Below are 16,430 nucleotides of genomic sequence, written 5' to 3' on the forward strand. Positions count from 1 at the left end.
AAAACAGGGGGGGCGGGGGGGGGGGGGGGGGGAGACATCACAGAGATGAAGAAGGGCTGTAAATGAGAAAATTCCGGTTTAATACATGTTTGGTGTGAGTGTTTTTACAAACCACTCATTCTCAACATCAATTACCCACTGACACCGCCAGGGTTTATCGCCAAGGTCATTTACCCAACAAAAGGACAGTGGATAAAAATCAGCATTCAACACTCCCTCAATCTAAATGGGTCTAATTTTACATGTCCAATTAGACCTTCGCTCGTTGACTTAGCTGGTGACAAACATGTAAGCAAGCCTTGATGGAGGTCTGTGTACATGAAATCAAAATCATATCTATTGTCCATCTATTTATATCTTGATATCTACATCTCAATACTTAGATCAGTGGTCCCCAAACTACACTGCACTAGTTCCTTATAATAGGGCCAACAGAGAAGCTATTGATTAATTTTCCCAGCCTGTTGAAAGAAGTAATCCATCCATCAATCCATTTTCTATATCGCTCATCCTTACCAGGGAGGCAGGCATGCTGAAGCGTATCCCAGCTGCCTTCAGGTGACTACCAGGGTACACCTTGGACGGGTCATCAGCCAAAGGCACATATAGACAAACAACCATTCAGATTCACACCTCAGGGCAATTTTTAATTAATAATTCTTTTTTTTAATAATTGATTTAATCGTTTAGATACAATTTTTTTACTGTAAAAATGTCTACACATTCAAAATTGTAGCTTCTCAACAGTGCATATAATGCGATTTATGTAGTCCTCCATGAAAGCAGAGTTATTGTCTTTGTGTTGAAAATAAAACTTTGGAAAATCAACTATCAACATTTTTACCCATTTTCTGACTTGTTACGAAACATTCCAGTAACTGAATCATAATTTATGTTTGTGCACTGTCAGTTTGAAAAAAAAAAGTCCTGTTTTTGAATAAAGGGAAGGACATTTAGACGTTTTTTTAAATAATCCAATTTATTGATGAATTGACAAAATAATCAACAGATTCATTTATTATTTAAATAATTGTTATTTTGCAGCCCTAATTCACGTAACATACGTGTTTTTGAACCGAGGCTAGAACAGGAGAAGAACCGCACAGAAAGACCAGAGTCCGGACACAAACTATGAGACGGATTTCCTAACCAGGCAGCCAACAGGCCGCTTGTTGCAAATCGTGTTTTTTTTTTTTTTTTTAAGGTTATTAATTGTGCAACAGTTGTCCCCTACTCAAAATATAAATTAACCGTTAGTTACGTCATTATATGTGTTAGCCATCTGCTCTCAGGATTTGTGAAGTAGCCGTAAGTATGACACAATGAGTCTGCGTTCAAAGTGAAGTTCACCACATCAATCTAATTTTTATGGCTTTTTCTCTGCTGAGCTGACATATTATGTTGGATGGCATGCCTCAGGACAAGATTCAATTTAGAAGACATATCTACTAACGTTCACATTCACTGAACGTACAATCACAACCACCGTATGATGGCAGTCAACCAGTCTACAACACCACATTACAAAACGTTGGCCAGACTTGCATACACTTTTTAAATTTAGATAAGAGATAATGGTCGAACAATTACGACCTAGATCTCAGTGGTTGAAGGGAAAAGACGTTCATCACAGTGGCCATAATCACTTCATATTGGCATGTCGACTGCGGATATTGAAAAAGGTGTGTGAAGAAAATGTTTAGAAAGAAGATAATGACTTTTATAACCTCCATATAGCTATAGCAGTGTTTACAGTTACCGTGGCAACAGGAGCACAGCAAATTGAAAAGCTCACAACACAATCAGAAATCTTTTTTCAAATCAACCCTTTTTTTCTTTGTCAAGCAAAAAGGCGCAGTAGTCGAGCCATTCATGAAAATCTTGGCACGCTACATTACAAATATGGCCTCAGGCTGACAAAGCAAAAGCAACGAAACGGTGTTGGAATTCTCCCATCAAAAGTCCATGCCTTTCTATTTAATCCTCCCATTGCCTCCCGCCTTGTTCATCAAGTTCACTTGCAGGTTGGATTATCCCCAGGGTTACTCCCTTAACAACCAAACCTGGTAAGGGCTCAAGCAGTGCAAGTTGAAACTGCAGTTTCACTACACTTCACTGATTTGTTCCAACATAAAGCACATTCTGCTCACCAACTGCTTTTTATTTAGTAAGACAACTGTTGTCGCTAAATGATCAACATTGAATCTTCATACATAGAGAAACTGAAAGATTTCATGAATATGAAGAGGGGTTGGATTCTCTGTTAACGTAGGATTGGCCCACATAATCCACAAATAACATCAGCAGAGTTTTTCCATATCCATAAATAGTCCCCACTCCACCAATGGAACACAATGCTATTTTAAATTCTTACGGCATGTGTCCAGGAAAAAAGAAAAAAAAACCCTCACATGTAACTGATGATTCTAGACAGACTAATTGCGTTAAGTCTCTAATCACCTTACCCCAGTAAGGAACAAAGAGTGGAATTGAATAAAGATAAATTGTATGATGGTTAGGTTACATTAAAAATGTTTTATTAATCACACAATGAGGACATTTGCATAGCTTCAGAAGCAGTAGTGGGTACAGGGAACAAAACAAAAAAAAAAACAAAAACAGCAAGCAAGGAGGACACAGAAATGTAGGTTACCTACCCCGCCATCAACACAACATACATGAATCCGAACACAGTACAGCGCAAAACCAAGCAACCCTTGAAAAGAATCTGAGATGTGCTGAACAGCCAAACGGAAGAATTGGGCTCAAATTAATTTTATTGTAAGTGATATCAAGTTAAACACATGACCTTCAGGGTTTTATTGGTGTCTTTTGTGCAATTTCCCAAAATTACAGTGGTATTTATTCTAGACTCCAACTAGGGTGACTCAGACCTCTGCAATTTATTTTTATTTTATTATTTAAAGAAAAAGTAACACAGAATCCTGCCCTAAATTAAGTATTAAACCCAACACTAACCACTGTCTCCATGGTAATTCTGTAGCAGAAATGTCCTCCAACATCTCTACTATCCTATTTATAGATGAGTGGATGACTGGTTATCTGGCAGAGGATGAGTAACACTGTCGTGAGACTGGAAACATGTCTGCAACCCTGCATGCCGTTTGTCTTTGTCTTCGTATCTTGGCCTTCTAACAAAAGACTTTGAACAAGCAAAAGAGTCAACTAGATTTAGTACAAAGAGCAGGTTCAATGTGTCTGAAGCGTGACAGGCCTGCATGCATGGTAGTGGGAGAAGACATGCAGCATATGCCCATACAGTGGAATTTTTAATGCCGAACAACCCTGAGGTCGTAAAAATAATGATGAAAAATCTGGATCAATACCAATAGAAATTGCATTCCAATATAATGCCAATGTCCAAAAAATTAAAAAATAAATGTGATTAGATTTGTGCAGCGTTCTAAGTTTAGGGTATTCACCCGCTTTTATTTGTGCGTGTGTTTGTTTTACTAGAGTCCACAGGATCCAAATGAAGCACGTTTTTTCAACATCTATGACTTTTGAGTGAAGTGAGTTCATATTTGAAATCTTGCAATTTTAGAAGTGATGTGATGTACATTTGATTAAAAAAAAACATTTCAAGTGTGCAGGATTTGACATCCAAGATAGATAGATAGATAGATAGATAGATAGATAGACAGACAAATACGTACCTCGATATATATAGTCACCTCCAAAAGTATGAGACTTTTCAAAAAAAAAAAAGACAGACTATTTTGTTCTGTGATCCTCATCCCCAGGGAAGGCACTGGAAACGTTTATCTGAGAACATTATCTCGTCCTTGTCCGGGCTGCCAGTTCAAAACATTGCTCTTGTAATCATAAACTCAACTTCTGCTGCTTGTTGGTACGTACAATTGCCAACAAATCAAAGAGCAAAGGAATACCTAAATCTATAGAATTTTAGTGTCAAGTCCGATACCTTATCAACAACGGATTACAGTTGTGGAGCTATTTACATAAGTAATCCTGTTTTCGGCGAGCCTCCTAGAGGTGCCTTTGAGTAAGAGACAGGATTGTATCCATCATATCATCCTGTTAGACCCACCTGACTTTCATATGACTCAAGTGAGAACATTTTATTCCAAAGAGGAGTACGGCACTTTATGCCAAGGTTCGGCGACGTAAGTCATTTAGAATTTATTTTCATTTTAGTTATGAAAGCCAAACTCCACAACGGATAGTTTCCAAATTACTTATTTACTGATTACTATGATTTAAGGGTCATGTTGTTCAACACCCAAATGAGAAGAAACATGCTTTTCATTTCACTTGGTGAACATCTGATCACATCATTTTTCACCGGACCTGGAAGACAGACAGGCAGGTTGGTCTGAAACTCCTCATATTTTATTCCTGCACTTTGCGCTGTGCGGTGTGGCAAAATAAAGGTTTTTAGCCTCCTCATTTTCTCATAATAATAATTAGAATAACAATCTAAGTTTGAAAACATTTTCTTTTTTTTCTTGTACTATATTACTTTTAAACGTCAATCCTTGTGTTGGTCATTGCAAAGAACTTTGCTTCATACTATATTTACTGCAAAATGTTATTACCATACTTTATATTTGTCCATTCCACTTTTCTTACGTCAGCCAGCGCTGCTCTCTTGAACAGTTAGGTTAGCTACGATTAATTGATTAACAAATTAATCGAGAATCTGACGCTGAATTTCAGCTTCTCAACAGTAAGTACTGTCCAATTTCTGTCGTTCTCTAAGCAAGCGGACTGATCATCATTGTGTTGATTCTAAATAAAACATCTGCTTTGACTTTGGAAAACAATGGTCGACATTTGTGCCAATTCTCTGACCTGTTATGGAACAAACCAGTAACTGAATAATTATTCTTATGTTTTTGAATTAAGGTATGATAATTTAAACATATCTTTGTCATCCAATTCATCGGCTAAATGACAAAATAATTGACGGATTAATCAATTATTGAAATTAATGTTCGTTGCAGCCCGACTCCACAGTTATTAATCCATTGCTGATATAAAACTCATGTAAAAGGGGAGCTCCATCCACAGATTACTTTTAAAAACTAGCAATTTGGTAGACATGGAGGATGATCAATTACATTGAGAGGCAGGCAGTAAGATGCTGCAACTAATGCTTTGACTTTATGCTACGGGAGATCGGTTGAAAAAAGGCGAACATCATGATTATTCGCATGCAAAGTGAATCTCCTGTGTCTGCCTTCCATGGCAAGACTCCGGCATCTCTAATTACAGTGTAAACAAGGCAGGCGATGCAAGTCTAGTTCTCTCGGCCTCGTGGAGTCGCTGGATGTTGTCAGAGCGTGATTTGTCGCAGTTAAGGCTCAGTACTTGACTTCTGCCTCTCTCATAAGGTTGCAAACAACATCTCTCAGAAAACACAAAGAGATCATTTCAAGCAAGGATTGAAACAGGGAAAAAGGCCACAACAGTTATAAATGTACTCATGGGTCAATGATATACATGTTTCTCTTGGAAGCAATTTAAATAAATGTATAAATAAATAAATCATCCCTCAAATGTATACCTTTCTGTATGTTATTCTTTACTAATTTAGAGCAATTCACTTTCTACTGCTTGCTTATCCTATTCAGGATGGTAGGATGAGCTGCAGCACGTCCCAGCTGACCCAGATCGGCAGTCGTAGGTCACATATAGACAACAACCACTGATATTCGCATTCACACATGTGGGCAATTTAAAGTCTTCAATTAATCGAGCACAAACGTTTTGGAGACAACCCATGAAAGAATAGGGAGAACACATAAATGTACACAGGAGGGACTAAAGTGAGATTATAACCTCATTGTGCTGCCCTCATCCAAAACTGTCATTGTTCAAAGTTGACACTCAAGAATCTTTTTCAACCATAGATGGAAGGGCCAAAAAGTACCTTTACATCACATTTCTAAAAGTTAGCAGGGTAACACTATAAAGCATTGTCATGTTGTTCTATATTGATTCTATATCTTGAGCTGCTTAATTTGCATTGATCAGAGATTGATGACCACTATTCGTCTGCTTAAATTCGATTTCAATGGACACGTTTAATCGTCACCCTCATTTAATCGCTCCAGGCACAAGTAGAGAGTAGCAATAAAGCTCCCAAGTGATGGCTACACCTAACTTGTGCCAACTACCCAGAGTGAATAGGGGGCCAGGCTGAAAGGAAACAACCAACCAACCAACAAACGGCAGCCTGCTTCGCAACGTACAGTTCAAAGCCACTGTGGAGAAAGAATCTACTCAAGTGGAAACAAACATGCACTCCCATTAACCGTGACGCCATAAAAACAAGAGTGGTGTCACATTCATCCAGTTTAACTCAGACCAGCAAAGTTCTCATTTACATGGCAACAGAACACCACTGGGCTTCACCCAGCAAGGAAAGTCTGTATGCTGACCTGTCTCGTGTACATTGGAGGACACACCTGATCTTATGTTCAAATAAATCCGACAATAATGGTGGATGTGGTTGATGACACAGCAACAAAAGGGGGACGTAAAAAAAGTTAGGCCACGTTTAACTGCTTAGATTGATGTGACTATACTCACAGTTGTATTGCCAAAAGCAGATAGTGATTGTTTTACTCTGTCAGCCAGGGTCCCAAGCCGACACCTAAGTGAGTAATTGTGCTGTCATTATACTGTATCACATGAAATAAGATAAAAAAATGAAACTTAAAAAAAAATAAATAAATAAAATCAATGCAGACACCGTTGCTGTCGTACTCCATTTATATGCCCTAAATCTGGACCCTGCTGGGCAATATATCATGATTATATAAATATCTAGATCTGGACATTCAAGATATTAACATTGAAAATTAAGACAGTGTCAGTCACGTGGACTTCAGGCTAACCAAACATACACCTCCTTTCAAGTTAAATCTAGCCAATGACAATCATCTTATAAGAGAAAGAGAGAGAGAGAGAGAGAGAGAGAGAGAGAGAGAGAGAGAGAGAGAGAGAGAGAGAGAGAGAGAGAGAGACACACACACACACACACATGATCTTTTTTCGGATGAAAAATAAAAAGAAGAGAGATGGTAGACAACATATTGTGTGGAGAGCATCAAAAGGCGATACTGGCTGGCACAGTTCACATCGTTCCAGTCACGTCTCATGAAGTACTATTTTCAAGTGGAAAAACTGACCGGCCCAGACCAAGACAAGTGGAGCTAAGCTGAGCCAAACCTGTAGTGTATAGTGATAAAGTGAGTACCGTTAACCTTGGTGGCACAGATCCCTATTTGATAGTGAATTGTAAAATCATTTATATATATTAAATACCTTTCTGGTTTTGTCTCAAATGTGCTGTGTTATATTTTTATAAACTATAACAATGGAGTCATTACACCCCCAAATTTCTATGGGACTTTGATGACATTTTTATTGCATGCTGCACTAGTGAGCCATCGGCAAGAATCCCCGGACAGAAACTCAACCTATTTTGTGGTTGGTTGGCCCATTGTATATATCTGAAAGCAGAAAAAGCTTTCACATTAAAGTTTCATACAGTGGCCAGCTGTACTACGTAAAACTGATTTTCCATGTTGGATGTGGTATTCACGTTGCAATAGCGCTGGAAGCCTATTTCTATTTCCTCCAGAGTGAATGAGGTGAGTTTGAGGGCGAGGGAATCCTCAGTCATTAACAGGACTTTTTCATACATAGCAGCAACCAATTAAGGAGTGCCTCACTGTTGGCAGGATGATGACTTTCTGCTGCTGCCAATCAGTCGCAGAGGTTTCTTCTTTTTCTGCGCTACACCAATATGATTCTTTATGTTTTGGACACAGTTGTTATCATTCATCTGCCTCTTTCAACGGCCACCATATTGTTTTCAATTCAGTAAATTTGTTGGAAAGTAGAGAAGGGCGATAACTGAGAGGAAAAGATTCACAGAATGTGTTGAAGCAATGTATCATGACACAATTGCATTAATTTTATGAGAATACACTACATCTAAAATTGGGGTTTATGCATTCTTATATAACAGCTGAGATGTTTTACTGGAACGTATGAGACAAACAATGGGCTTAGTCTGCAACAAGATTGTGGAAAAGAAAGTACACTGAAGCACTATTATAAAAAATGTTGTCCAACTTGTTTCAGCTAAAAGAAAAAAATGCCATAGCTAATATCAAAATTTAAGTTAGAGATACAATTTTGGACCACCTTGAAATCATGATTACTGTCATAAACACACACACACACACACACACACACACACACACACACACACACACACACACACACACACACGCACACACACACACACACACACACACACACACAGAACATGAGCCAAATTAAACTGACCTGTGTTCTGCATTGTGCAATCATTGTCTCCTAGGAGATAGATCTCTGTTAAATTAAGCTCATTTTCACAGATTGAGAAAGTGTCTCTCGTGGTTGTAGTCACTGATTCAAGACGCAATAATGCTTAGTATCATACAAGACCAAGATCAACTATGTAGGATCTCCTAGTTCCCAGTGTCGGTGTTTGGTGTTTCTACTTCCACGCCTTTAGCCTGCATTAATTTGTGGCGGTGAACTTGCATGAACAAGGGTACAAACAATCAATACTCTATGAAGGAGAGGTCAAGCCTACCCTCTCTATCCATAATTAGCTGCATAAATTAGACAAGTCTTCATGTTTTTGGAGGGCATAGCTCTGTCAATATGACACATGTGGGAAGCGAACAAGGTGGAGGAATCTGGCAACAAGAAAGCACAAATGCTGTGCTTGAACAGCCACCATTGAGAATAAATTACATTCGTTTGTTTGCTGTGTCTTTCACTTGCACTTACTTGGGGACGAAAACATCTTACAGAGTAAAGTGGAAACAGCACAGGTTTTCCAAAACCACTAACAGGAAAAAAGGATTTTCATCACAAGTGATTTTAGCTATGCTGCAATTTCAAGGATATAAACATAAAAACTGACAGCAGAGCATCACATTCTGGAAATGTTGACTGCTGTCACAGTAATGAGCTTCTTTATATGTGACAACTTGAAGGTGAGTGAAGGTGATGACCTTCATTTCCAAACAATACCCTCACCTTTCCTCCTGGCAGCCGACACAGCACCAGCACCAGCCCCGCTGTCCTCGAGATAAGGGGTAACCGAGCGGGGCTTCCATCCATCACCACATTACACACACTGGCCTAATTTAATGTCCTTTGCAGACTTGAGTAGGGCAACGCTAGGCCACCCAGAAACATGGGGCAGCTAATTAGTCTATGCCAAGAGCTGAGGTTCACCAGTCATTTACCACTTCATGGGTGTAATGCCTTCCAGTATGTTAACGAGGACCCGGCCAATCACAATGGTCTCATCCATTACCGCTCCAGCCTCTGCACTATGAAGAGTAGTTTTTAGTGGCAGGAGGCTATGCAGTCACTGAAGGATCTGCCTGACAAGGAGTTGGAGAATGAAAAATATTGCACTGTGCATACCGATGAGGCAGCAGGAGGAGTGAAAGAACTTTCTTCATTTCTTTAAGTGCCTATCAATGAACACATCCAGGGCAGGACTGCTGGATGACAGGAAAACAGTTGGTGAGCGTGACAAAGCGTACATATGCAACATATTGGATGTATGGAGCACAATGGAACACAAAAACAAATAAAACAATTTATAACTTTACAACAACCCTTTGTATGATCACAAGGACTCACCAATGTAGTTCTCCCAACTTGCCATCGCGATAGTTGTAAAAACCTCTCCTGGTGCTTGATAGGCAGCTGTAATATCCAACCTGTTCAAATTGCACTTGTATCTTATTGTCTTTTTTGTCAAAAAGACATGTGAATTCAATTGGATGCAATGTTGACTGATAAATGCTAATTTTATCACTGCTCTCCATTGTAAATCCTTCACCTGCTGCCACTACTATTATGCCAGCATGGCTGCGTAAACAAATGTACAGTCAATCAGTCGGCCGTGCACGTGTGGAGCTCTACTTCCCTACACACATGCTAACAATTTAGAGTGCCACTTCCATCTACTATGTAGTAGTAGTGCAATTACATTTACAGACGTAGTAGAGCAAAAAAAACAAAAACAAAACAGAAAAAAAAAATTATAGAGTACGTTCTCTGGGGTCACACGTGACTCACCTTAAGATTACATTGGCACCGCCCACAATTTGACAAGTACTTAAGTGTGAACATTAGCCCTTAACAGTACAGTATATGTGCTCTTGCTAAAATGAAGCATACAAAGTTGCTGCAACAATGCCTTCTTTATGGGAGGCTGCTCCCATGATGCACAACACAAACACACAGGGCTCATTGCGCTTGACAAACGTAACATTTTATCGCTCTACAGTATCCTCAAGAAATCTGTCAATTAAAATTAACTGCTTTTGTGCTGAGAAACAAGGCTAACAGCTGCAGAGTGAACTGACATGGCTGGCTGGAGACACAATAGCTGTCTCCTCTCTACTTCCTGCTTCTGACTTATAGCAGCCCACTGTGAAAACTTCTCTCCAAAGGCCATCATTAATCACCATCATTTCCATAAACCTGAAGATATCAGTTATCAGTCCTCGTTTTGCCAAAACCTTGTGTAAAACAGAAATGGGCATGCGTGTGATATTCTTTTGCCTTCATCTTTCTCAACCTTGCTCAAGATTCTGCATTTGTGCCAATAGCACCAGGTTGTATGGAAATGTAGAAAACCTGTCAGCGAGAAGATGGAAATATGGATACGGTATACAGTCAGCCATATCGCTAACCACATCACATTACTCATGACCCTCGAGTGAATACATTAAACTCTCCATGAAGACTCAGATCAATCCTGTATCATCGGAAGGAACCCTCGCTCTCTTCATGCCCTTTTAACTTCACAGTGAGCGATAATAATTCTACATCAAATTAAAAAATGGAGAGGGAAATTGAGATTAACAAAGGTAAATAATAAACATCCAAAAATAAGATTAATTCTACACTATAAGACTCGGACTGTCATAACATCATTAACTGCAGTGTCTGTAAACAGCATACATACTCATTTATTTTCAATCACCGTCATTATTCAAAAGAAATCCCATATTGCAATAGGTCATGGCATACCATATATGCAAAGTAATAGCCTGCAGAATCAGGCATTTCGAGCTAGATGTCCTAACATTAGCCAAGCAAATTAGCCATACACCTGTTCAGGACTGCCTACAACACATAATTCTTCCATTTCCTATGTTTTGTGATTTTATGTCCTGTTTCGATATAATATTTCTCTTATCTATTTTTACATTGTATTTTTTATTGTCTGTACAGTGTCATTGGGTGGCATGAAAGGCGCTTTTAAATAAAATGTATTATTATTATTATTATTATTATTATTATATAATATTGAGCACATGAGTCGTAGATTCTATTTCTTGATTTGTGCTCATCATCCCACATTTCTTGTTAGCAATCATGGCTACCCTCATCACAAACCCTTCTGTGGTGTGTTGACATGACCGAAATAAAAAATTTAAACAAAATAAAATAATTAAATTATGGAGTTACTCCTTTAGCTGATCACTGAGCTGTGACATTTACACAATTCAACCACCCATCTTGGGAATCTGTTTTTATTGGAAATTATGCTTGGTTCCCAAATTGTATGATTTTTAGGGCTTTGGAATTTCAAGATAGTGAAAAATTATTGAATGCATATGACAATAGATAAGAAGCACTTTGATCTTCCAAGATACCAATTATAATTAATAAGGTAGGATTTGTTCTGGGTAATGACAAAAGAAAAAAAAAATCCAACAACAAATACAGTCCATGTGATTCTTTGTAAGAAAGTACAAACATACCTCCCACAACCTCAGCCCAGGTTTTATCTAAAAAAAACACAAGGTACTCACAAATTGACTCAGTCATTGATGTAAACATGAAATCATATCTTCAACGCCACACTGACCATCAAGGACAAGATCACAATAAAGCGACAGCTTCTGAAGACAGCTTTGTCAGTCATTTAAGCGATGCACCTTCTCCCAGATGACAGCCACTCTCTTATCACACTCATCTTGATAACTTCAGCACTAAGTCAGTGAAGGCAGCATGGATAAATGAGTTTACGCCCACGTTTATTGGATTAGAAGGCTGGAGGGGCTTGACCTGATGGCCCCAACTACAAGCTGCTGAGCTTTAATGATGAACACATCAGCTTTGATAGCAAAAACAGAATATGAGCTATCTGTATGTGCAACTTACAAAAAATATATATCTGTACCTTCACCATTAATCCGTCTATTTTAGGTGCAGTATGTTGACTCAGTATAGGTTTATAATCCATCCATCCATCCATTTTCTAATCCGTTTATCCTCATAAGGGTCGCGGGCGTGCTGGAGTCTATCCCAGCTGTCATTGGGCAGTAGGCGGGGTACACCCTGAACTGGTTGCCCGCCAATTGCAGGGCACACAGATGAACAACAATTCACACTCACACCTAGGGACAATTTAGAGTGTACCATTAACCTGCCATGCTTGTTCTTGGAATGTGGAAGGAAGCCGAAGGACCCAGAGAAAACCCATGCACGCACAGGGAAAACATGCAAACTCCACACAGGGAGGCCAGAGCTGGAATCGAACCCTGCACCTCTGCACTCTGAGACAGATGTGCTAACCAGTTGACCACCGTGCTGGCGGGGAAACCATCCTTGTACAAATACAGTCACACCTCTTTTCAACGTACCCCGTTTACACCGTTTTCGCCACAAACAGTTTTGGGTGTACCCTCCCTACTGTCCCAGGACAGCTGAGATAAGGTCCCAGCATGCCCGTGACCATTGTGAGGATCAGCGGATTAGAAAATGGATGGATGGGTGGATGGTTTACCCACAATGATTGAACTACTGAGACACACTTGAAGGGAGCTGCATTTCATATGACAGCGGACTCAATAGTAATTTGGTGGAGGCTAGTTGTGAGCCTCTAGGGTCCAGAGGCTTTGCATCTATGAGGAGATGTGTGACAGTGGGTAACAACACAAACTATATATAATGTGTCTATCAAAATCAGCTTGTTCGCAGTAAGCATTCCCAGATTCCAGTCAGGCCCAGCAGTAAATTGTACACAGTGCTGCTACCTTGGCGTACGGGTGTGCCAGTTTATGAGTTTTTTTTAGTCCATTTTGTGCTTCGCATTGACAGCCAAAATGAATAACAGGTGAACTTCAGATACACTGACATTAAAATGTAGAACAATAAATAAAATATTGTGAAAACATAAAGTACAACAAACTCGGCTCGGTTCACAAAAATTGCAGTTCAGCAATCATTTGGTACAAAGGTGAAATATAGCGAATTATTAATATCATCCTCCCCCACCCCTCGAATGGCTGATTGCACCGGTGCAACCTCATTGACAAATGTGGTTGCCTGGGCACCCAAATTGGTCTCGGTCTAAGCCTTGTTAAGTAACAAAAAATCAAATCAGTTGCTGATGCACTTTTAGCTGTTCATTAAATTTGACAAAGAATTAAACACACAAACATGAAATGAAAACACTGGCAAAGAGCATGGAGGTAACAATAACCCAACTGACTCCAAGCTCCAAACATCACTCACTAGGTTGCGCTCATCAACGTACTCAATAGGTTGCGCTCATCAACACACAAATGTACTCCAGAGTGTGTGTCGTACTTTCTGCTGAATCATATTGACAAACTAGCGATATATACAGTACTCACAAGTCAAGGTCCCACTGTCCAGATTTAGTATTAAGCAGGAGTCAGCACTGATTGTAAATGTAAAGACAGATGTAAGGCAAATAGAAAAAGAGAGTAAGTTCTGCACATGCTTCCTCATTCTTCAGCCCTGTTGGCACATCTGCTCTCTCATTGGGTCACTGCGGTTGTAAAAGCTTCAAGAGGAGCTTCAGCATATTAGGTAGGAACAAGATGAGCAACAACTGCATTCTTGCCCAACAGCTTAAATAAAAATCTGCAGCCGCCTGCAGGAAAACACATGAATCTCCCAGATGAATGGGGAAACACCCGCAGGGAGGGGAGCTCGCCAGCAGGCAGGCCGTCTGACATCATCCATGTCAAGATGTTACTGTGAAGTATCATGTTTAAAGTCTGTGTTTATGTTTATGTCAATTCCAGGCACAGGAGTACATCTGAGGCGTTTTAAGATGTGTGCAAGCATTGATGGTACTGCAGCAAAAACTACACTCTCATCCCACTCACACGCTGCAGTTTCACAGCATACAGAGGAAAGAAAGAGGTTGCCCCACTGAACATCAGACATACTGTAGGCGTTAACACACGCTCAACATTTATAGCAGACTCCCCAAGACGCGTAAAGAAATGACACGTGTTCACAAACACTTCCACGCCAGCAAATGAAATCTACAAAGTTGAAGTGTATGATGGCAGATAAAAGGAGAAACGAGGTCTAGTTTAGGAGTGCGCGGCCGGTTCTTCGCCAGATGATGGTCTTCATCAGCAGGCGCTTCTAACAACTGCATTGCCACCTTGTCAAAGCTCCACGTCCCACTCTGCGTGGAAATACAGTAACTCGCAAGCGACACCAGATTGAGACGCATTTCCTGATTCACAATGAGCCCCAACGTTTACGCAATCTCAAGACAAGAGCTGTGCGGGAAACCTTGAGGCTAGTTAGCTTTTACTTCCGTAGCAAGCCCAACCGGCCGTCACCGTGCGCCCCGCTCCGGGCAGCCAGTTCCTCCGCGTCCCTCTCACCCACTCCCTCCCTCCCTCCCTCCCTTACTCCATGCTCGCTCTCTCGGACACGTCCTGGGACTTACCGGTCTGATGTGCTGCTGGTGCCGCGGAGAAGGGGGGACGAGTGCTGGGAGGCTGCCGATCGCCGCTCCGCCGCTTCGGGACAACAGCAAGACTGATCTACACACTTTCGCAGCCATCTCTGAAGTGGAAGCTCGCCGGGGAAGGAGACTGCTGCGGGCAGACCGAGACGCGCAAAGGGGAAGAGGGAGGGAGGGTGGAGGAGGAAGAGGAGGGGGGTGCTGGTGGTGGGCGGGTATGGTTTGTGGGGCCGGTCTACGGACACGGCAAAATGATTTGCATGAACCTTGAAAGCAGAAACCTTATTCTAATCTCTAATGAATACTTTGAAAATTATATATATATCTATATATCTATGTGTCTGTATCTATAGATCGATGGATAGAATATAAAATATATATAATCCCAAATGTTTGATGGTAAAAGTAAGGACGTAAATTGTTATTGTACTTTTCACATAGAGGACTCGAAATATTTTCAGGGGTGCAAACTCATTTAATCGCGGGCCACATCATAGCTATACTTTTGTTTTCTGCTTTGCTTTTAAATGTCGTTAACTGGTTTGTTTGTAAATGCTTATAGGTGTTGTGTCTTTGTGTGAAGCGCATTGAGCTGCCTTGTGTATGAAATGTGCTACATAAATAAAACTCCCTTGCTTTGCATGGCAAACTCTCCTCGGTGCAATGTAACCTGAACTTTGACCAAGAGATTTCATATGCCACACCTATATCGGTCAAATGAGAAAACAGATATTATACAGTAGCAGCTCTTGAATTATGAATGTAAGGGACGAATACTATTCTAACTTGAACCCTTTTGTACTAGCTACTGTATTATTTTGTCACTGGCTCTCAACTCTTGCCTCTCCTTTTTAAACTTGATTCAGTGCAATGCATCATTAGGCTACCAGTGGCGTTTCTAGGGGTTGAGGGCATCAGGGGGAAGAGAGCCCCTGCAATACTAAGTCTATGTGCCCCAACTTCGAATGAAGATTATCCAATACTGTAATTATTAGAAATATATGTGTGTTTATATTGAACAGGCGAATTTCCACAAAGTAGAGGTAGATTACCTACACATTGTGCATTATGTATATGCTGACTGAAGTATAAAAGGAATTGAATGAAAGACAATGAATGTTCAATCGTAATTTCAGACTTGAATGAACTACCAACACTGTACTCATGGCCCCACTGCACGTCACAAATTTCATACATGCTATTTTTAATGTGCAAGGCAAACTACATAAAAGCAGTGTTTGCTTTTTGTCTGCTTGTGCACACACAGACTCATGCTCACCACATGGCAACGTATCCATTGAAACTGGAACCCGCTTTTCAGCATGTGTCTTTATAGATAAACCATCTCTCATCAGTGCACAGAGAAAGTGCATGGATCAAGTTTCATTGTAGTATTTCTACAAAAAGGCAGCCCAGATAAGACATGTCGTAGCCACACATGGTTGTTACTAATTTTTATTCAATTTAAAATATGGATTACAATCTTTCAAGGAGATATTCAGCTTTACGCTCTGCTGTACAGTATATTTCCTGTTGCACACCACTCAGATAAACAGTCCACACACAGGCATTTATACAAGGACAGATGTCAGAGAGCAAG

At 40.2% G+C, this 16,430-nt stretch overlaps 1 protein-coding gene and 1 long non-coding RNA gene across 6 annotated transcripts in view; both read right to left on the reverse strand.

Moving 5' to 3' along the window:
• Positions 1–15,016, reverse strand: part of mcu (mitochondrial calcium uniporter) — a 48,283-nt gene extending 33,267 nt beyond the window's left edge. For 2 of the 5 annotated variants that reach the window (XM_019870389.1, XM_019870388.1), the window contains exon 1: positions 14,813–15,016. In XM_019870389.1, coding sequence (XP_019725948.1) covers positions 14,813–14,929 — 117 coding nt within the window. In that variant the 5' untranslated portion in view covers positions 14,930–15,016. The remainder of the gene's footprint in view (positions 1–14,812) is intronic. The other 3 variants (XM_019870387.1, XM_019870390.1, XM_019870391.1) reach the window with 3 other exon arrangements.
• Positions 6,336–11,301, reverse strand: LOC109516148 (uncharacterized). Its single transcript, XR_002168308.1, has 3 exons — positions 11,193–11,301; positions 6,893–6,898; positions 6,336–6,348 (listed from the first exon to the last, which is right to left on the reverse strand). It is a non-coding gene; the product is annotated as an uncharacterized LOC109516148 (long non-coding RNA).
• Positions 15,017–16,430: the final 1,414 nt, after the last annotated feature.

The sequence above is a fragment of the Hippocampus comes genome, unplaced genomic scaffold (genome assembly GCF_001891065.2).
Source record: "Hippocampus comes isolate QL1 unplaced genomic scaffold, H_comes_QL1_v1.1 scaffold76, whole genome shotgun sequence".
Taxonomy (NCBI): Eukaryota; Metazoa; Chordata; class Actinopteri; order Syngnathiformes; family Syngnathidae; genus Hippocampus; species Hippocampus comes.